The 22,995-nt window shown below is 43.2% G+C and overlaps 1 protein-coding gene across 2 annotated transcripts in view; it reads left to right on the top strand.

The window, feature by feature from the left end:
- The first annotated feature begins 4,396 nt into the window (after positions 1–4,396).
- Positions 4,397–22,995, top strand: part of SGF29 (SAGA complex associated factor 29) — a 28,402-nt gene continuing 9,803 nt past the window's right edge. The window contains exons 1-2 of one of the 2 annotated variants that reach the window (XM_036825318.1): positions 4,397–4,586; positions 19,956–20,050. In XM_036825318.1, the coding sequence (XP_036681213.1) occupies positions 19,976–20,050 (75 nt within the window). In that variant the 5' untranslated portion in view covers positions 4,397–4,586; positions 19,956–19,975. The remainder of the gene's footprint in view (positions 4,587–19,955; positions 20,051–22,995) is intronic. The other variant, XM_036825317.1, reaches the window with a different exon arrangement.

Genomic DNA, 22,995 nt, shown 5'->3' on the forward strand with positions numbered 1-22,995 from the left:
GGAACATAAAAGCAGAACATGGTACCCACACCCAACTAGGTCATAGACAGGCTAGTGTCCAACATGGTACCATACAGTATAATAAGTAATGTGAAAAAAGCACATTCAAGCTGCAAGGTGCACCTAATCCAGACCTGTGAGTAACTCCCAGAGATGGTCATGTGTTAGCTGTACTGGAAAGGATGAGCAGAAGTCAGATAGACCAGGAGATCGTGGAACAGTGTCCCAGGAAAGTCAAAGCGGGGAAAGTGTAGTGCATTTAGTTAACCAAAGGAGTTGGAGTACAAGGGAGTTTTAGTTCTTGATTTAGGAGACAATAGTCTCCCATCTCCCAGTTCAGTGCTATTTTTTAAGTACTACCTGTCTCTCTAAGTCTATTGACAAATATATGATGATTCAGCACATCTGTCAATTTTCTCACATAGAGGAAATAAAACACACATAGCTCGTGCTTACCCAGGTGTACACATTAAGATTTTCCAAACCCTGTTGCTTAAAATGTCTTTTTATTTTATTTTAAAATTTATTTTATTGAGGTATAGTTGATTTACAATGTTGTGTCAGTTTCTGGTATACGACAAAGTGATTCAGTTATTTATATACATATATTCATTTTCATATTCTTTTCCATTATGGTTTATTACAGGATACTGAGTATAGTTCCCTGTGCTAATACAGTAGGACCTTGTTGTTTATCCATCCTATATATAATAATCTGCATCTGCTAATCCCAAACTCCCAATCCATCCCCCCCACCCCCCTTGGCAACCACAAGTCTGTCTCTATGTCTGTGAGTCTGTTTCTGTCTCTGTTTTGTAGATAAGTTAATCTGGGTCATTTTTTAAAAAAATATTTATTTATTTATTTAAAAAAATTTTTGCCTACGTCTCTTAGTTGCGGCACGCGGGATATTTGTTGTGGCATGTGGGCTCTTTGTTGCGACGCACGGGCTTCTCTCTAGTTGTGGTGTGCTGGTTGGTTTTCTGTCTCTAGTTGAGGCGCGCAGGCTTAGTTGCCCCGAGGCATGTGGGATCTTAGTTCCCAGACCAGGGATCGAACCCATGTCCCCTTCATTGGAAGGCGGATTCTTTACAACTGGACCACCAGGGAGGTCCCTGGGTCATATTTTAGATTCCACATGTAAGTGATATTATATGGTATTTGTCTTTCTCTATCTGGCTTACTTCACTTAGTATAATATGGTAATCTCTAGGTCCATCCATGTTGCTGCAGACAGCATTATTTCATTCTTTTTTACAGCTGAGTAGTATTCCATTGTGAAGCATTCCATTGTGATATATATATATATATATATATATATATCTCAATATCACATCTTCTTTATCCATTCATCTGTCGATGGGACACTTAGGTTGTTTCCATGTCTTAGCTATTGTGAATAGTGCTGCTATGAACATAGGGGTGCATGTATCTTTTCAAATTAGAGTTTTGTCTGGATATATGCCCAGGAGTGGGATTGCTGGATCATATGGCAACTTTGTTCTTAGTTTTTTGAGGAACCTCCGTACTGTTCTCCATAGTGGCTGTACCAATTTACATTCCCACCAACAGTGTAGGAGTGTTCCCTTTTCTCCATATCCTCTCCAGCACTTATTGTTTGTGGACTTTTTAATGCTGGCCATTCTGACTGGTGTGGTACCAGTGGTACCTCATTGTAGTTTTGATTTGCCTGAAATGTCTTTTTAGAGGAATAATCACTTCATAGTATAGATTTCCATTTAAGCTAAAATTTTTATATCAATCAGGTCGTGCCATAGAGCTCTTAAATGTGGAAGGGACGATAAGGGGTCCCTTTGTCAGTGGTGGGAGGGGGCAATGGGAGCAGCCTGACACTCTAGTGCAGTCAATAAAGGGGTCATTGTCTGTGAACTGACCTAAATCATCTACTTTTTTTTAAAATTTATCTTTGGCTGTGTTGAGTCCTTGTTGCTGCGCGCGAGCTTTCTCTAGTTGTGGTGAGTGGGGGCTCTTCTTCGTTGCGGTGCGCAGGCTTCTCATTGCGGTGGCTTCTCTTGTTGTGGAGCACGGGCTCTAGGCACACGGGCTTCAGTAGTTGCAGCAGGTGGGCTCAGTAGTTGCAGTGCGTGGGCTCTAGGGCACGCATACTCAGCAGTTGGGGCACACGGGCTTAGTTGCTCTGTGGCATGTGGGATCTTCCCGGACCAGGGCTCGAACCCGTGTCCCCTGCATTGGCAGACGGATTCTTAACCACTGCACCACCAGGGAATTCCAAAAGGAAATTTTTGAGTCAGTTTATTTCATCCCTTTCCTCCACTGGGTTCCATGCATACTATGCCACCTTCTGGTCATGATGTGTTTTTTTTTGTCTGTGTCAAGGAAAACCACCATTAAATGTGAATACAGTAGTTACAATATCTCCCACCTGCCTGCCACATGAGGTCAGGTTGAAGAGAGAGCTTTTTGTTTTGCTTAAGTGGGTGATGGGTGAGCATGAACAGGGACAATCTGAGAGATTGGAGGCTGGCTTTACATAGAAGGTGCCTGAAGCAACCATGTAAAAAGCCAATCCTGAAGGGGGAGAAACCAAAGAGCAGAGAGGGATGTGAGCATGGCCCTCAGCAGTGGAACTCTGTGTCAAGGGAGGAATTCGTAAAGGGATTGTTAGGAAAGTACGGTATGTAACTCTCTCCACATGCCCTCAAGAGACCGAAAGTGAAGGTTGCTGTGACTTTTCAAGGCTCTTTGGAAAAGCATTTCAGATGTGATGCTCTGAAGCGATGAGACTTAACGGATAGACGAAGAAGGCCCAGATTTCTTTGCCATGCTGTAGCTTTCTCGCAGGAAGGAACTATGCTGCCCAGACAAAGGGAGTGTTCTGGTCAGTTCCACAGTGCTAACTTTCTCCTATATAAGAGTACCTGATACGTAGTAAGTGCCCAACAAATGTGAACTGTTATTATTTTTATACTGCAGACACTTAGTGATGGATTGAATATGGGCTGGAAGGGAAAACGTGATATCAAGGGTAACTCCCAGCTGCCGGCTTGGGCCATTGTTGCCAAGTGGAAGGTAAGAAAATGAAAACTGAGGACAGATGATTCTTTTGAGAAATCTGGATGTGGAGGGGAAGACAGAGCTACCTCTTACAATATGGGCAACACTCTAAAACACTTTTAAAAATTAATCAAGTCGGGCTTCCCTGGTGGCGCAGTGGTTGAGAATCTGCCTACTAATGCGGGGGACGCGGGTTCGAGCCCTGGTCTGGGAAGATCCCACATGCCGCGGAGCAACTAGGCCCGTGAGCCACAACTGCTGAGCCTGCGCGTCTGGAGCCTGTGCTCCGCAACAAAAGAGGCCACGATAGTGAGAGGCCCGCGCACTGCAATGAAGAGTGGCCCCCGCTTGCCGCAACTAGAGAAAGCCCTCACACAGAAACGAAGACCCAACACAGCCATAAATAAATAAATAAATAAAATTAAAAAAAAAAAAAATTAATCAAGTGATACATGTTTATTGTAGGAAACATAAGAAATTAAAGTCAAACAAACAAAGAGTTGTGAGCGCCAAATCTCCCCTGAGGAGACTCTGAAGTTGGTATTTGACATTCAGGAGAAATAGCTTCTGAGACTCCTACAAACACGAAAATGTTAAATACTTGCTAGCATAAGCCTCATAAAATGCAGGACATAAAGCTGAGACTGGGTAGATGGTCATGCCATTTATTGAGAGACCACAGAAAGAAAAGCAAGCTTGCAGGAAGAAAATGATGCATTAAGTTTTGGGCTGAAACAGTTTGTGTTGATGTCTGAGATTCTTCTAATGAATAAAAAAATATTGAAGGCCTATTATATACCAGGCACTATGCTAGGTAGCTGGAATACATAGGTGACTAAAACAGATGATCCTGACTTTATTGAGCTGGCAAGTGTATCAAATAATCGAAAAAATATATAATTATAAACTTTGGTAGGGGTTATGCAAGAAATTACAAGATGCTAGGATGTAGACCATTGTAGTTAAATACTTGCTCACCCAACTGTAGTACATTCCTGGGAAGATTCCCTAAAAGCATGATTTCTGGGTCTACAGATCTGCTTGTTTCTATTTGTTTTTAAAGAATTTAAAAATAAACTTTATTTTTTGGAGCAGTTTTAGGTTTCCAGCAAAATTGAGGCAGAAAGTACAGAGAATTCTCATATGCCCACTGCTCCCACTTCAATCAACAATCTGCTCGTTTAAAAAAAGTATTATTGTTTTATAGAGGCTTTGGGGAATGGGAGAGGATACTGAAAACACACAAGGACCCTGGTTTGGTAAAATAAGGTTCAGTTGAGTCGGGAACAGTGTGTAAAGTGAAAACTACATTTCCCAAGGGGCAGCGCGGCATGTCACAGAGGAAGGCGGCGCATGCGTAGAGGGGTCCTCCGCGCTGCGCCCAAGCTCATAAAAGGCAAAAAGCGTGTGTGGTTTTCGCCCTGCCGCGAATCTTCGAACGCAAGCGCGTTGTTATCCGCAGACTTTGAAAAGCATTCGAGGGACAGCGCGCCTGCTCCCGCCGTCGCAGTTTCTAGCGCGACGTGCTTGTTCCACCCGTGGCTCGGTAGGTGGGTATGGGTCGCGGTCTGGGACACCCCCACCGCTTCGCCCACCCAGCCCGGAGAATGGCGGGAGCGGAGGGCTGAGGGTCCCCATTCCCGGGCCTTGCTGAGGCGGTTCTTGAGGGGCGGTGCGCATGCGCCCTGGGCGGGGCGAGGCGGGGCGCAGGGAGGGAGGGAGGGCTGGCGCAGACCTTCTGTAAGGTCTGCGCTTGCGCCCGCCCGCCTTGCGAGGGTGGGAAGCCGCCGCACGTGGTGCTTGGCGTGGTGGCCGGGTGAGGTGGGGTACCCAACACAGGTGCGAGAAGACGAGGGCAGAGGATGGGCCCCGAACCTAGACAGCTTCTATTATTTGCTCAAGATGTGCCCATCTTAACCAAACAACCTCATTCTTCCTTCACATTCCTCCCGGTGGCTCATCTCTTTGCCCCTGTTTGCAGCCAAAATTTCAACCTGTATTCACCAGCACCTTTCCTCCTCCAAACCCACTCCATTCAGGCCTTGGCCCCCACCCCTCCACTGCAATAGCGCCTTGTCAAAGCCACCAGTCATCTCTAGGTCGCCAAATTCAGTGTTAAGTTAGTTCTGAGACCCCTAGCAGTATTTGATGCAGTTAGTCACTGCCTTTAATGGAAACGCGTTTTTTGTTTGCCTGGTGGAACATTCTCGTCTTTAGCTTCAGCTCTCTCTGACTTCTCTGCTGATTCTTGCTCTTCTTCCTTACTTTTAATGGTTGTACTGCCCCAAAGCGTCATCCTAGATCTCTGCTCAGTGTTCATTTCCTGGGCTTTAAATATAAATACCGTGTACTGTGCTTAACTCTCAAATTTCTGTCTTCAAGTCATTGCTCTTCCTGAAATTTTGAGTTTTACCTTTCGCCTTGCTCAGTTTTCTCTTTCTTCCAGTTGCTTAGGCCAAGCACCTTGAGTTATTGTAGGTGTCTTTTGCTTCCTCTCTCTCCTCCTGCATCAGTCAGCACATATTTATCCTTGAGGCTTTGAAGTTTCAGTCCTGGGTGTCCAATTGTAGGTATGTTTGGTATTTGGTCAGTCCTTTCTGCCTGAGAATTTCTGTTTTCATTTTTGGCGTTCTCTGTCATTATTTATTCAGATTTAGCCATTTATGTATTCTGATCCATCCCTTTTAGAGTGTTTATTTCACCTACAAGTAAGTATACCAAACTGTTTAATATCTGTGTTCCTTTCTGGACTGTAAGTTTCCTAAGGTCAAGGCAGGGACCGTTTGTCTCATTCACTGCTGTATACCCCTCATGCCTGGCACAGAGTAGGTGCTTGATAAATGTTAATGAATGAATTTACAAAGGGAAAGTACCTTTTCTCCATAGGTGGTAGGTAGACAATCCCTCTTAAGAGGGTATTGGTTACAACTAATTTGTTTTCTGGGGTCAGGGAGGAGAAGATATTGAACAGCCCAGCTTCAGAATTGTTGCAGTGTTTCTAAGAGGCTTCCAGGATTCAGTTCAGTTCTGCAGTCTATCTTGAGGACTTGGTAGGTGCCAGGCCCTGTGCTAGTTGCTGGGAATATAAAGATAAATAAAATTGCATCCCTCTCTTCTAAGAGGTGTGGCAGGAGAGACAAGTGAAACAATTTGTCTCCGGGTGTATGTGTGACAGGTGCCAGAACGGAAGTTGGTGTACCGTGTTTTGGAAGTTTCTGGAAGTTTTGGTTGCCCTTGGCATCAGGGCAGATGAGAGGGGCCTGGGACAGCCAGATCTCCCTGCCAGTTGTTTCTGGCTATAAGCAGCTTTGCCCTTCTATCCTAGTATGCCATACAAATATTGTGTTCTAGTGCCATGGTGTGAAAAAGGTTGGCAAATACTGCTGTAAAAGTGTTAATTTTGCTGCCATTTGATTTGGACCCTGAAAAACGAGTAAATTTGAGAGATCCAGAGGGGAAGAGGGGGAAGGATCAAAGGCATTTCAGGCAGGCATAACAGAAGCATAAAAGTCTGTGCTTGTTTGAGGCTGGGGCCCTGGGATTTTTCGGCGTGGGTATTGTAGGTCAGTTGAGAGGTGCCCTCCAGGATCTGAAGCAATGCCATGGAGGTGTTTGGTAAACCAGAGTGTCCATTTTATAAATACCTGGCCCACCACAAGGCACCCTTCTCTCAGTGGGTAGGTCCAATTAGAGTCCATAGTTTTAGAGACCAATTTTCTGGAGCTAGAAGCAGGGATGTTAAGTCAAAGTCCTTTTTTTCTGATTTCTAAATTTATATACAAAGATTCTTACAAAGGTTTTAAAAATGAATCTCACTTGGAATTTTGATGAGTCATCTGCCTTGGAAAAAATACCCAATTTATGTCACTTCAGGATTTGTGATCACTGTATCTGTGGAGAGGAAGGTAGAATTGTGAACACTGAACCAGTGGGAGTTGGATGTTGATACTAAGTTGTTTGAGCCCTTAAGGCTTAGGTTGCAGAGTCAGACAAATATGAATTTGAATCCCACCTCTGCCACTTATTTTTTGCGTTTTCTTGGTAAAGTCATTTATTTCTCCAAGACTCAAGTTTCCTCAGTGCTATGAGCAGTACTTTGCAGGATTGTTAAATAGGATAATCCACGCAAGAGTGCTTAGCACATGGTAGGTAATCAGGAATAGCTGTCATTGTTACCTTTATTTTCCTACCTCTTTTTTTTTCAGATGGCACAATGAATCACTGTCTTTCTGGTGATACTTTCAGTGTAATCATAATATAACAGTTGATTGGCAGTTTACAGTAGACAAATTGCTTCTACTTCCATGATCTCTTTTGCTATTGAATATGCTGAAGTTGTGACAAAACTTAGAATTGGGAGGAAGAGCATAGATTTTATAGTTTGCAGTCTTGCAATCCCAGCTCAACTACCTGTATTTCCTGAGTTACCAGCATAACTTAACCTGTCTGAACTTCAGTTTCCCCAGCTGTAAAGAAGGTGGGCTTGTAGCATTGATGTAGGTTTAAAGGAGAATCACCTGTGTAAGCTTCAGTACAGAAGCATGGTAGGTACTGGGGGGGTAAGTGGAAATCATCGTCTTAATTTTTAAAAAAAAACTAATTGATTAATGTAGCTTCTTACTGATGGTGGCTAAATTGAGGGTATGGGATCTGAGTGTAGGGCCTTAGATGCTTTGCTTCCCTTTGACTCATAACAAAGCTTTTATTGTCTTGAGTCCTGTGGGATTCTTTTTAGAGTGGTTTAAGTATAGGATGTTTGCATTTGTTTGTATGAGGCCTTGGCTGCTAGTAGAGGGTCAGAGAATAGTTTTAAGCTGGGTGTTTAGCAGCTGATATGTGCTTTCCACCTGAAGCCTTTGTCCCCAAGAATTACCTCTTTTTAGTCAAACTTCCCAGTTGCAGGTAACAAAAAGGTAACCCAAACTAGTCTAAGCAGAAAAGGAGTATCTATTGACTGTATCTGGAGTCCTGGGTGCATCAGCTTCAGGCATGGCTGTATCCAGAAGCCTAAATTATGTCACCAGTATTTTCTGTGTCTTCTCAGCTCTGCTTTCGTCCATGTTGATTTCTCCCTCAGGCAGGTAAAAGCCTCCATCAGTTCCAGGCTTCCATGCTACTCTTTTTTTAAACATCTTTATTGGAGTATAATTGCTTTTTTTTTTTTAAACATCTTTATTGGAGTATAATTGCTTTACAATGGTGTGTTAGTTTCTGCTGTATAACAAAGTGAATCAGCTATATGTGTACATATATCCCCATATCTCCTTCCTCTTGCGTCTCCCCCCCCACCCTCCCTATCCCACCCCTCTAGGCGGTCACAAAGCACCGAGCTGATCTACTTGTGCTGTGCAGCTGCTTCCCACTAGCTAGCTATCTGTTTTACATTTGGTAGTGTATATCTGTCCATGCCACTCTCTCACTTCATCCCAGCTTCCCCTTCCCCCTCCCCATGTCCTCAGGTCCATTCTCTGCGTCTGCGTCTTTATTCCTGTCCTGCCCCTAGGTTCTTCAGAACCATTTTTTTTTTAGATTCCATATATATGTGTTAGCATACGGTGTTTGTTTTTCTCTTCTGACTTCACTCTGTATGACAGGCTCTAGGTCCATCCACCTCACTACAAATAACTCAATTTCGTTTCTTTTTATGGCTGGGTAATATTCCATTGTATATATGTGCCACATCTTCTTTATCCATTCATCTGTCGATGGACACTTAGGTTGCTTCCATGTCCTGGCTATTGTAAATAGAGCTGCAATGAACATTGTGGTACATGACTCTTTTTGAATTATGGTTTTTCTCAGGGTATATGCCCAGTAGTGGGATTGCTGGGTCATATTCCATGCTACTCTTAACCAACAGAAAGAGGTTATCTTTTTGCAGATAGCTCTAGCAAAAGATCTGAAATTGATTTTGGCTAGATTTGGGTCACATATCTCTTCCTGAAGCAGTCATGGTGGTCAGGGAGAATATAATATTTTCATGGGCCCAGGTGGTATACCCAGCCTTGGAGCCAAAGTGAGGGGTGGTTTCCCAAAGGGAAATTCAGAGTGCTATTACCAGACCTAAATATTTACTTAAGAAAAATGAATATGTGTCTTTAAAAAGAATCACATATGACTGCTCATAGCAGTTTTATTCATAATGGCCAAAAGTGGAAATAGATGCTGTTCAGAGAGAACAGGTTAAACAAACCAGTTTATTCATACAATAGATGCAACTCAGCAATAGAAAGAAACAAACTCCTGATACACACAGCAACACAGATGAATCTCAAAACACATTAAGTGAAAGAATCCAGACACTAAAGAATATGGATGGCATGATTATATTTCTATGAAATTCTGGAATAGGCATAACTAGTCTGTAGTGGAAAATATCAGAACAGTGGTTCCCCTTGTGGGTAGAAATAGAAAGTGTGGCCATCTAAGTGGAAAAAAGAGGGTTCTAGCACCCAGAAGGTTTAGGGTACTGGGCCTTGCTTCAGAATTCATAAGAATTCTGAAATTTATAGGAATAGCGTAACCTCTTCTTGGTTTGAGACTAATGCTGAGATCAACTGGAACCCTTGGACTCAGATAATGGGCAGCTTGGGCTGAACATTCAGTTTCCTCCCAGCTGGGAGCTGCCTGAACTTTCAGTTAGATGTGGTCCTGAGTCTGCATTCCGGCTTTGCACCACCAGGCTTAATGTCCTCAGAGTGGAGAGCCACAGAAACCTTTGCCTCTACTGAGAATGTGTTTTCTGGGGAAGTTCAAGTTCACAGCTGACTGGATCCAGAGATAGCAGTAGTTTATTGGAAAATCATAAAATGAGTTGGTTTTCCCAGGCAGGGCGCACCCAGTAGGCAAAGCTTAAGCAAGAGAGGGCCCTTAAATGGTGGGGGCACTGATTGCTTCCCCAGACTTGGGATGCGTCAGTGTTTTCTGTTCCTTGTGCCTTTGACTGCTTTGCTCAACTTAACACAGTCCCTGTCTTTTTTCCTGGCAGTCCCCTGACCCACATCTACAGACAAGGAGGAGGCAGCTCGTATCTACTAAGTGCACGCTCTGTGCCAGACACTGTCTATCACCTTACTTGTGTGATTAGTCCTCAAGTGGGTGCTCTGGTTTTTATAGAGACTCAGAAAGGTTAGAGAACTCTCCCAGGGTGAGAACTTTATAGCTGTTCTGTCCCCATTATTCTCCTTGGAACACTTCTAAAATGTGCCTGTCAGTTCATTACCCTGATGGCGTATTGCAGGCAATCACGAGGGGAAACAACCAACACACTTACAACCATTCTGTACCTAGGCAGCCATTCTGTTTTTCACTTTCAGTGCAGTATTCAATAAATTACACGAGGGGACTTCCCTGGCGGTCCAGTAGTTAAGACTCCATGCTTCCAATGCAGGGGATGCGGGTTCAATCCCTGATTGGAGAACTAAGATCCCACATGCCGTGCAGTGTTGCCAAAAAAAAAATTAAATTAAATTAAAAATAAAAAAAATTTTTTTTAAATAAATAAATTACATGAGATAGTCACTTTATTGTAAATAGACTTTGGGTTAGACAGTTTTGCCCAACTGTAGGCTAATACTGTAAGTGTTCTGGGCACGTCTAAGGTAGGCGAAGCTAAGCTATGACGTTCAATAGGTTAGGTGTATTAAGTGCATTCTCAACTTATGATATTTTCAACTTATAGTGGGTTGATCGGAACATAACTCCATGGTAAGTCAAGGATCTGTATATTACATATACAGAAGGTATCATACAAAATGAAAATCATTGTAGGTTGCTGGGATTTGCTTTAAGATATTCTTTGATGTTGTTGACTTTTTTTTTTTATCACCTAAATTAGGAAAAAATGGAAATAGAGGTGTGACCAGAGTACTTTGGAGAGCCAGGGGAGTTTCTGACTGCCTCGCTGGTTAAGGAGTACCCCAGAGAAGAGAGGGCACTGGAGTAGGAAGAACTCGCTGCCATTTGTCAGTCAAGTCCCGGGGGAGGGGCATCAAGGTAGTGGAAACAGCTTGATGGTCCTTTCAGAGAGCTCAATACCGACTGCTTACAGAGAGAGCAGTAGTTCACTGTATGATAAAATCATAAAATGAGTTTCTCCTAGGCAGGGCACTACCCAGTGGACAAAGTGAGCCTCCAGAATCCTGGCACTCATCTTAATACTTCAGAATTATTGGGTTGGCCACAAAGTTCGTTAGGGTTTTTCCATAAGATCTTTTTGGTCAACCCAGTACTTCACACTGAACAGAAATGAGGTGAGAAGAGAGCATTTTAAAAGTCACAAGTCAGTGTTTTTATGTGAGGGCATCCCGACAGGTCTCTTGTCCAAAACAGGGCCCTCCTTTCCCACCTCTGCCTTCTGATTGCAGAATTAGGCCCTGCCTGGCTCGGTATTTGACCTACTCCTTCCCCTCCAGACCAAGTGGGTCAACTTTTTCACTTTGGTTGGCTGAAAGTTTCAACATCAATTTCTTTGTCTGACTCTGCATCTACTAATTGCAAAAGGTTTTATGAGATAACATACTTTTTCTTCTTGTATATGCATGGGATCTCTGGAGAAATACCCAAAAAACAGCAGGGGCTGCCTCAAGGGGTGGGAGATTTCATTGTGTTTCTTTCAATCGTTTGAATTTTTTTTACTGTGTGCATATATTATCTAGTAGTTAAAGGTTTTCTTTTTTTTTTTTTTTTTCCCCTTAAGCGGAACAGACTTTGTGTCTAACCACAGTGAGACAAAGAGACAGGTGATATCGCAGTAATGTGATGAGAGCCTAAACTAAGGCAGTGACAGGTGTGATGGAAGAGAAGGGTCTGGATTTAAGAGAAATTTCTGAGGCAAAATCAATAGAATTTGAAGGGGGATTGATCAAGGGCATGGGGTTTGGAGATGAGCAAGGAGAAGACCCCAGGATTTCCAGCTTGGGAAGCTGGCTGGACACTGATGGGCACCACTAACCCACGTCTGGAAGGCAGAGCCGTGCAGGGCAGGAAGTGTGAAGTGTCTGAGGGGCATCATGGTTGGGACGTTCAGGCGGCAGCTGCAGGTCTGAGCTGGGAGCCTTGGAGAGAAGTCAGGGCTGATGATACTGATGTGGAAGTTTCAGAATATGGGTGCTTGAAGCTGGTGACAGTGCTCAGGGAGCGCTTAGAGAATGAGAAGAGGATCCAGGATGACCTTCCGCTGAGGTGGAGGAGGAGGGCAACAGAAAAATAGGGGAGACTGGAGGCCTAGAAACCCAGAGAACAGAGCTTTGAGGAGCAGCGTGTGGTCAGGTATTCAGTGCAGCAGAAAGTTCCAGGAGCTGGCAGGAGATCATAGGCACTGAGGGAGAGCCGGACTGCAATGGTTAAAGATTAAATGGGAGTAGAAGTGAGGGTGGTGGGTACCGTGCCAGCCCTGTGCTAGGTACGGAGAGTAAAGTGATCCCCGCTCTCAGAGACTGGACACGCTAGGGGAGGGGACAAATACACACACACAGAGAATTGTAATACGATTTGATGGGCACAGTGGTAGAGAGATGCACAGGGTATAATGGGGACACAGAGAAAGGTAACTTCACCCAGCTGAGGAGACTGGGGGTTTCTGTGATTAGAGGAGGGGGTGACTTGGTAGTAATGCAGGTCTTAGAGAACAGTTAAATCAGGCAGAGGATTAGGGGTAATCTGCCTGCAGGAAGAACATCCCAGATAGACGGAGCAGCACAAACATAGGGCACAGGCATAGGAAGTTCCATGGCGCCCAGTCAAAAGCGGAACAGTTCAGTATCGCTGGAATGTAAAATGTGAGGCAGACAGGGCTGAGAGATGTTGGAGTGGGGGGAGACATGAGGATGGAAACCTCTTTGTGGAGACCTTGTGTCCTGTATTAAGGGCTTGACTTCTCCTGGGGGGGGGGGGACGTGGGAGGGGGTTGAAAGTTTTTGGTAGGGAAACGATATGGCCACACTTGTCTTTTAGATGGATAGTCCTGGAGCTCTGCAGAGGGTGGATTTGAGGGAGATGAGAAAGCAGGGAGGAAGCCCAGCTAGGAGGCTGCTGTATAAGTTACGGTGAGACCGACCTGATACAGCCTGAACCAACGAGTGAAGGACTAAAAAGGAGTGGATGGAGTCCTGAAATACTGGGGCAGTAAATCAGCCAGAGTGGTGATTGGTTGAACATGAGGATTGAGGGAGAAGGGGGACTTGAAAATAACTCAGGTTCCAGCAGAAGTGGCTGAATGGGTTAGGAGAAGCATGCTACCACGGAGGGGTTTGGGGGTGGGGTGAGTAGGTAGGGGATGAGCTTGCTTTTGCACATACTGATTTTTTTTTTTAACAGTTTTACTGAGATATAATTCACCTACCATAGAACTCACCCATTTAAAATGTATAATTTATTGCATTTTTTAAAGTATATTCAGAGCTGTGCAACCATTATCATCATCTAATTTTAGAATATTTTCTGGGTACATTGATTTAAGAAAATTTTTTTTATTATGGAACATTTCTAACATACAGAAGTAGAATCACATAAGGAGTGTCTGTGCTGGGCAGAGTGATTTGGGGTCTCCTCTGGTGGAGATGTCCAGCCAACACGAATAGTTGTTACGGGAATTTCAAAATGGACCTAACTTCGGGGAGGGGGGTCAGGGCAGGAGAGAGGTGGTGTGTGAAGGAGTAAAACTATGAAGTTCCTGTCGATTTCCCGACACTATTTCCAGTGGGGTTATTGGTGAAAGGGGGTTGTTGATGACAGCAGAGATGACTGTTCTTGCCTGAGGAGCTTCCAGGCTGGTTGGGGAAGAAAAGATCTACCTACATCCACTGGCTGGAAAGCCAGTTTATAGGTCTAGGTAGGTTCCAGGAAAAGTCAAGAGAAAAGTTAGGCTTATTTAGGGATGGTCAGACAAGACCAGTTTTGATCTGGTTGTTGAAAAAAGTGTAATGTTTGTGTCCTTGGCAGAGAGGGAGAGGGTGTAGATGGCACACCCTTTCAGCCTCTTTGGAGGGTAGTGTGGAATGGGACAGGACATCTGCATTTGAGTGTGTGTAGGTAAGACAGACCAGAAGAAATGTCAGCAGATAATGACAGATGACACTGGATATGTCTCAGGGCTGGATCCCACCCCTCACCCTCCGGCCTCTTCAGATGCAGCCCCATTCTCTCGTCCTTGGACTTGTTCTCAGTGTGCTCCCACCCCTCAGCCAACATGCTTACATTTCCTCCACCTGTAAACCCTCCTCCGTCTGCTTGGCCTCCCCTTCAAGCCACCACCCCTGTCTCTGGTCACAGCCCTGCTAGCAGGAAATTGTTATCTTTATTTGCTACCACACCCCTCCTGCATGGTGGTGGGTCTGAGGGCAGGAGCAAAGATATTGAGGAGGGAGAAGGTTTGAAGTGTCAGAATTATCAGGGAAGGTAACTGATTTACCTGGCAGCAGAGTGGGAGTGCTTGCTATCAATGCTTGTATAAAGTAAAACCCGCTGTCCGGTTGGGGGGGGCTTCCCCCAGTTCTATTTTTTTTTTTAATTTACTTTTATTTATTTTTGGCTGCATTGGGTCTTCGTTGATGCACGCGGGCTTTTCTCTAGTTGCAGCGAGTGGGGGCTACTCTTCATTGTGGTGCGCCGGCTTATTGCTGTGCCTTCTCTTGTTGTGGGGCACGGGCTCTAGGCGCGTGGGCTTCAGTAGTTGGTGGCACACGGGCTCAGTAGTTGTGGCTCGCGGGCTCTAGAGCACAGGCTCAGTAGTTGTGGCGCACGGGCTTAGTTGCTCTGTGGCATGTGGGATCTTCCCGGACCAGGGTTCGAACCCGTGTCCCCTGCATTGGCAGGCGGATTCTTTTTTTTTTAATTTTTATTTATTTATGGCTGTGTTGGGTTTTCGTTTCTGTGCAAGGGCTTTCTCTAGTTGTGGCAAGTGGGGGCCACTCTTCATCGCGGTGCGCGGGCCTCTCACTATCGCAGCCTCTCTTGTTGCGGAGCACAGGCTCCAGACGCGCAGGCTCAGTAATTATGGCTCACGGGCCCAGTTGCTCTGTGGCATGTGGGATCTTCCCAGACCAGGGCTTGAACCCGTGTCCCCTGCATTGGCAGGCAGATTCTCAACCACTGCGCCACCAGGGAAGCCCGGCAGGCGGATTCTTAACCACTGCGCCACCACAGAAGCCCCATTCCCCCAGTTTTAATATGCACAGGTGTAGGCATGTAAAAGGCAGGCGGTTCTGACCAGGATTCTGCTTTATGTGGCAGGAGAGAACAACCCTTTTCCCTGCTGATCCGTTCCTTCCAGGGATCTTCCCACTGGACTCTCCTTTGGTGCACACCTTCAGCTTGGTTGTGGTTCAGTGGGGCTCTTTCCCCCTTCCTCTTTGCTCACTTAGCAGATCATCCCTAGCGTCATCAATTCCCAACACTTTAGCAACGACCTTTATGCTGATCATTCTCAAATTTATCCACTTTGAATCTCTTAAACTCTAGATCCCTGATTTTGTGTGGTTCTAATTAATGCAACCAGACTTTTTTTTCTTAAGGGACATGTTCTTCTCTATATTAGAATGCATTATATAAAGCTTATGGTGGTAAAAATAGTGCTGCACGTGTGAGGAAAAAAAGATATGTCACAAGCAGTCAAATGAAAATAAGTTGGACTTCATAAAAATTAAAAACATGTGCTTCAGAGGATACAATTCAGTAATCATTTTTTAAAAAGCCAACTAAAAATGGCAAAGGGCAGTTCTCCAGAGAAGATACACAAAGGCCAGTAAACACATGAAGAGATGTTCAACATCATTAGCCATCAAGGAAATGCAAATCAAAACCACTGGTTACCATTTCACACCCACTAGGATGGCTATAATCAAAAAGACAAGCAGGGCTTCCCTGGTGGCGCAGTGGTTGAGAATCTGCCTGCCAATGCAGGGGACACGGGTTCGAGCCCTGGTCTGGGGAGATCCCACATGCCGCGGAGCAACTAGGCCCGTGAGCCACAATTACTGAGCCTGCGCGTCTGGAGCCTGTGCTCCGCAACAGGAGAGGCCTCGATAATGAGGCCCGCGCACCGCGATGAAGAGTGGTCCCCGCTCGCCGCAACTAGAGAAAGCCCTCGCACAGAAACGAAGACCCAACACAGCCATAAATAAAAAAATAGATAAATAAAAATTAAACTTTAAAAAAAAAAAAGACAAACAATATCACATGTTGGTGCACGTGCAGAGATATCGGAACCCTCATACGTTGCTGATGGGAATATAAAATGGTACACCCACTTTGGAAACAGTCTAGCTGTTCTCAAAAGGTTAAACATAGAGTTACCATATGATCCAGCAGTTGCACTCCTAGGTGTATACCCAGGAAATGAAAACATGTCCACAAGTATTCATAGCAGCAATGTTCATAACAGCCAAAAAGTGAACACAACCCAAATGTCTATCAGTTGATGAATGGATATACAAAATGTGGTATATGCAAACATGAAATATTATTCAACAATAAAAAGAAATGAAGTGCAGAATAGGCAAATCTATAGAGACAGAAAGTAGATTAGTGTTTGCCTGGGGCTGGAAGGGATGAGATGTACATGTATTTAAAGCATACAATTGAGTAGTTTTTAGTATATTCAGAGTTACACAGCCATCACCACAATCAATTTTAGAACATTTTCACCGCCTGGCCAAAAAGCCCGATTCTCATTAACAGTCACTCCCCTTCCTCCCTCAAACCCCCCCGCCCCCCCCCCCCAACAGCTTTCTATGGACTTGCCTATTCTGGATATTTCATATAAATGGAATCATACAATATGAGGTTTGTTTTGTCTGGCTTCTTTCACTTAGCATAATGTTTTCAAGGTTCATCCATGTGTAGCATGTCAGTACTTCATTCCTTTTTAGCGTAATAATATAGTCTATTGTATGGATAATACCACACTTTACCCATCCATATAGTTTCTCCACATCCTCACCAACACTTGTTATTATGTCTCATTTTCATTATAGCCATCCTAGTGGGTGTGAAATGGTATCTCCTGTGGTTTTGATTTGCATTTCCTTGATGGCTAATGATATCAAGCATCTTTTCATGTGCTTGTTGGCAGTTTGTATATCTTCTTTGGAGAACTGTCTATTCAGATCATTTTTATATATGGTCTGAGGTAGGGCCCCAAATTCACTCTTTTACATGTGGACATCCAGTTGTCCTTGCACCATTTATCAAAAAAGACTATTCTTTCCCCATTAAGTTGTCTTGGCAACCTTGGGGAAAATCAGTTGACCATGGATATAAGGGTTTATTTATGGTCTGATTCTGTTCCATTCATGTTTATGTCTACCCTTATGCCAGTACCACAACATCTTGATTACAGCTTTATAGTACGTTTTGTAATTGGCAAAACTTTTTCAAGATTATTTTGGCTATTCTGGATCCCTTGAATTTTCATATTAATTTTAGGATGAGCTTGTTAATTTCTGCAAAGAAGCCACCTGGGATTTTGATAGGGCTTTCATTGAAACTGTAGATCAATTTGGGGAGTAGTGCTATTTTAACAATATTAGGTCTGCTGATCCATGAACATGGGATGTCTATTTATGTAGCTCTTCTTAATTTTTTTAAACAATATTTTGTAGTTTTCAGTATAAGAATTGTATACTTCTCTTATTAAATTTATTCCTAAGTATTTTATTCTTTTCGATGCTATTGTAAATTGAATTGTTTTCTTAATTTCATTTTTGGGTTGTTCATTGCAACTGTATAGGAATGCAGTTGATTTTTGCCTGTTGATCTTCTGTCCTTTAACCTTCTTTATTAGTTCTAATAGTTGTTTAGTGGGTTTCTCAGGATTTTGTGTATACAAGGTCATGTCATCTGCAGATGAAGATAGTTTTACTTCTTTCTTTCCAATCTTGATTCTTTTATTTCATTTTATTGCCCTAGTTTGAACCTCCAGAACAATGTTGACTTGTTGCTGATCTTAGTGGGGAAAGCTTTCAGTCTTTCACCAATAAGTATGATGTTATCTGTGGGTTTTCATAGATGCCCTTGATCAGATTGAGGAAATTCCCCTCTATTCCTGGTTTGTATATTACTCTTTTAATAAACAAAAGCAGAGATTTTAAGAAGATATGCATATTTAAATACATAGAGTTCACAGTTCATTACCGGGGGGTGGGAGACATGCAGTGTGAATCTGATCTTTGTGGATATGGAGATGTACTAATTGAATGATCTTTATAAGAAGGTAGGGTATAAAGTAAAAATTTCAGCATCCTAAAAAAAAGTTCTTTTTTTCCAGTCTACTTTTATCTTTAGGCATATGTCCAGTTTTACCTAGTTACAGTAGTTCACTTTTTTAAAAAAAATTTTTATTGAAGTATAGTTGATTTACAATGTTGTGTTAATTACTGCTGTACAGCAAAGTGATTCGGTTACACATATATATACATTCTTTTTTTTAATATTCTTTTCCATTATGGTTTATCATAGGATATTGAATATAGTTCCCTGTGCTATACAGCAGGACCTTGTTTATCCATCCTGTATATAAAAGCTTACATCTGCTAACCCCAACCTCCTACTCCATCCCTCCCCCAACTCCCTCCCCCTTGGCAACCACCAGTCTTTTCTCTATGTCCATGAGTCTGTTTCTGTTTCATAGATAGGTTTCCTTGGTAACCACCAGTCTGTTCTCTATGCCCATGAGTCTGTTTCTGTTTCATAGATAGGTTCCCTTGGCAACCACCAGTCTGTTCTCTAGGTCCATGAGTCTGTTTCTGTTTCATAGATAGGTTCATTTGTGTCATATTTTAAATTCCACATATAAATGATATCATATATTTGTCTTTCTCTTTCTGACTTGCTTCACTTAGTAGGATAATCTCCAGTTGCATTCATGTTACTGCAAATGGTATTATTTCGTTCTTTTTTATGGCTGAGTAGTATTCCATTGTATGTATGTACCACATCTTGTTTATCCATTCATCTGTCAGTGGACATTTAGGTTGTTTCCATGTGTTGGCTATACAATAGCTTACTTTTAAAATTACCTTTTATTGTCTCTTATTCTTTTTCTAATTACCTACTCTTGCATTTTATTTTCATCAGAATATGTTCATCTTACCTTAAGTCAGACATTTTTAGTAGTTAATTTCTCTTCCCTCTACAGTAAAAAAAGTAACAATGCTTTATGACTTAGAAAGTGTCTTCATATAAAATCTTATTTGAATCCTCATTTTACACATAAAAAAAAAAGGAAAACCAGAATGCTTGAATCATTTGTCAGGATACTAGGAGCAGAGCTGGGGCTAGGGCATACTGCTTTTGAAGATACTTAATAAGTACACCTGACTTGGTTGAACATATCGAATATGAGCATCATTGGATTAGGGAGGAAATCCAAGACAACTTGCCACTGTATCAGTTTCCTAGGGCTGCCATAACAAACGACCATAAACTGGGTGACTTAAAAGAAATGTATTCTCACAGTTCTGAAGGCTAGAATTCCAAAATCAAGGGGTTGTATTAGTTCCAGAATCAAGGGTGGGTTCCTTCTTGAGTGCCCAGAAGGAGAGTATGTTCCGTGCCTCTCTTCCAGCTTCTAGTGGTTGCCAGCAATCCTTGCTATTCCTTGGCTTGCAGCTGCATAACTGCACTCTCTCTCTGCGTCTGTCACATGGCTGTCTTCCCTCTGTGTGTGTCTCTCTCTCCACCTGTCATTCTCTGTATGTGTGTCTCTGTTTCTTCTCTTATGAGGACACCAGTCATGTTGGATTAAGGCCCACCCTACTCCAGTGTGACTTCATCTTAACATATATCTTAATTACATCTGCAAAGACCCTGTTTCCAAGTAAGAGGTACCAGAGGTTAGGACTTCAGCATGTCTTTCAGGAGAATGGTTTAACCCACAACAGCCACTAACAAGGCTCTCTTCTGCTCCCCCTCCACCCCAGGCGCCCCTGTATACCACACCATGGCCCTCGTGTCTGCTGATTCCCGCATTGCAGAACTGCTCACAGAGCTCCATCAGCTGATCAAGCAAACCCAGGTAAAAATCCACAGCCCTCCACTCCTAGAGGGGAACGTGGGCTGTGATGCTGAGCTGTGGAGGGGGCGGGGGTGGTTGTGTTCAAAGAGATTGGACATGCATGAACCACGGTGATGTAATGAAGGTGGGAGGAGAAAGAGAATGTAGGGTATGACTCCCATTCCTGTTGGATTTTCTGTCATGTGCAGGGTTTCATGATTCGTTTTGTTTAGTAACAGCTATATTGAGAGGTATAATTCACATACCATACAATTCACCCATTTAAGGTGTACAATCCAATTTGAATCAATATTCAGAGTTGTGCAACCATCACCATGATCAATTTCAGAACATTTTCATCACCTGACAAAAATACCCTGTACCCAATAGCAGTCATTCTCCTTGTGCCTCCACCTCAGGTAAACAGAGACACTCTTATCGGGCAAGATAGTCCAAGCGTGTTTAGAGGTTATCTACTAAGAGCTGGTCAAGGGCCAACCCTTTTTTGGAATGTGTAGTGTTTGAAAACCCAGGCCTGCTGAATTGATCTTTAACTGCACCTGCCACCCCCCTGGCCCTTGGCCTAGGCTCTGTTACAGCAAAACAGTCATTTGAGCATTTACCTTTAGTATAGCATTTACATAAAAGATACAGCAATAGTATCAGGATAAATACGCCTAACATTTGCAGGAATCCTTATAGGGTAGGGATAGACTTAAAGAAACAACTAATCTGTCCTATGGAGCCATTACATACACTTTCATATTTTTGTACTAATTTGATTACCTGTTTTCCTCCTTCATCTACCACCATCTGTACCTTATGATAAATTTGTGTGAAACTGTTTAGCATAGAAATTAGCTGATGGTGAGTTAAATCCAGTTCTTCCTCAGGTCAGTCACTTCCCATCAGCATTACATTCCCAGAAGACTTTGAATCAATCTCCCAATACATTTGGTCATCAATATCAGTATTATCCTATGACTGACTTACATAAGGTAGTTGAATCTTACCAACAGTGCCAGTGTGTTACACCATATTGAAATATGGTCATGGTAAAATTCGGTTTCATTATGGAACAAATCAGTAAGAATTACAGAGCTATTTGTTAGGCCTTTACAACAGAATTGGCCCTGCCCATTTACCAGATTTTATTACAGACAGGCTTTATTACAGTTGGCCATGATTCAGTTATTTCTGGGTTCCAAGTCAGCTGGGGATGAAGCCAGTCACTCTGTCTCAGCTCAGGCTCATACTGAGACTGGTTTCCACTGCATACTGTTGTACAGCAGAGTCCACCTCCCTCCTATGGGGAGGACACAGGTGGTGTTCAGAGTACAAGTCCTACCTCTGCTAACTGGACTTCAGGATATGTCTTATTTTGATCTATTCTTGGGTCAAGGGTAGTCATGGTGCATTGATGTAAATTGCACATGCCGCTTGAGGGCTTCCATAGGTTTAGAGGTCCACAAAATTCCCATAAGTGTGCCCCTTGGGGCTCAGCAACTCGATGGAGGGCCGCTGCTCATGGCTACTTATTAAAGTATTATCCATTTTAAAATAGTCAAGAAACCCTGGTGGGTCAAGGTGCAAGCCCTTTCCCAACAACAGGTGGGTCCTAGAGCTATCCACATTACCTGTTGGGTTGGCCTGAACCACTTCACTAAAGCCTCATCATCTTTCCAGGCTGACTCCCATCCCTTGCCTTCCTCCTAGGAGGGAACTCATTTCTGTTTGTTTATTCTAATCAACAATCTTTTCCCCCTGATTGCTGCTTCTCATTGAAAATGAGTTCAGCTTGCCCCACAATGAACACGACAGTACCTATGTCCCCTAAAGCCTTTTTCTGTCTATGGGCCAATGTTGCTTACTCCACCATGCATTTTGTTGCCATTGTGTACTAATGGCCTGGGTACTGCAGTTAGGGTACATACTTTGTACCCAAAAATGTTGGGTGCCCCATACTAGGGTTAGATGAGTGGTAGTTGCACCTAGATGTAATTTAGCCTAAGTATATCATATGGCCTCTTAGGCCTCTCAAAACCTTCCTCGTCTAGGGGAGCGGGGGATGGGGCTGTTCCCCAGGGGAATTTGGACCTACCATGTGCCTACTGCTCTAATCCTGTCAGAAACCCACTTTTCCCTATTGTTTTTACTTGCTTTTCATTCACAAAGAGAAGGGTGATATGTATTTGTGCGAGCATGCTGTGGCATATCGTGTCCATTATAACCAGGGACCTTTCTGAGCATCCCATCATCCAGGCTTGTAGTTACACAATGATCGGTCTGCTGGGAGCCGCCATACAACCCAATGGGAGCAGTTCCCAGAGATTCCTTTCCAAATGGTATCCTTTGTAGTGGAATGTGACCTGAAAAATAAGAGTCAGAAGATCCTGGCACACATATTGCTAAGTGAAAACCCAGTCTGAAAGGTTTTCTATACTGTATGATTCCAACTATATGACAGTATGGAAAAGGCAAATCTATAGAGAGAATAAAAAGGTCAGTGATTGCGCAGGGCTTAGAGGGAGGGAGGGATGAATAGGGGGAGCACAGGGGATTTTTAAGGGAGGTGGAACTCTTCTGTATGATACCATAATGGTGGATACATTACATTTTGCATTTGTCAAAACCCATAGAATGTAAAACACAAAAAGTGAATCTTAATGTAATCTATGGACTTTAGTTAATAATAATTATCAATATTGGTTCAGTAATTGTAAGAAATGTTCCACACTAATGCAAGATGTTAATAATAGATGAAGCCGTGCAGGGGAAAGCAGGTATATGGGAACTCTGTCTTCCACCTGCGTGATTTTTCTGTAAACCTAAAACTGCTCTAAAAATAGTTTATTAATAAAATTTTGAAGATAAAGAAAAAAAGATACTGGCACATTACTAGAATTCCAGTCAGTCATCAACAGTTTGTCCAGTTTATCATCATACTGTATAGCCAAAATGTCTCT

The sequence above is a fragment of the Balaenoptera musculus genome, chromosome 15 (assembly GCF_009873245.2).
Source record: "Balaenoptera musculus isolate JJ_BM4_2016_0621 chromosome 15, mBalMus1.pri.v3, whole genome shotgun sequence".
Taxonomy (NCBI): Eukaryota; Metazoa; Chordata; class Mammalia; order Artiodactyla; family Balaenopteridae; genus Balaenoptera; species Balaenoptera musculus.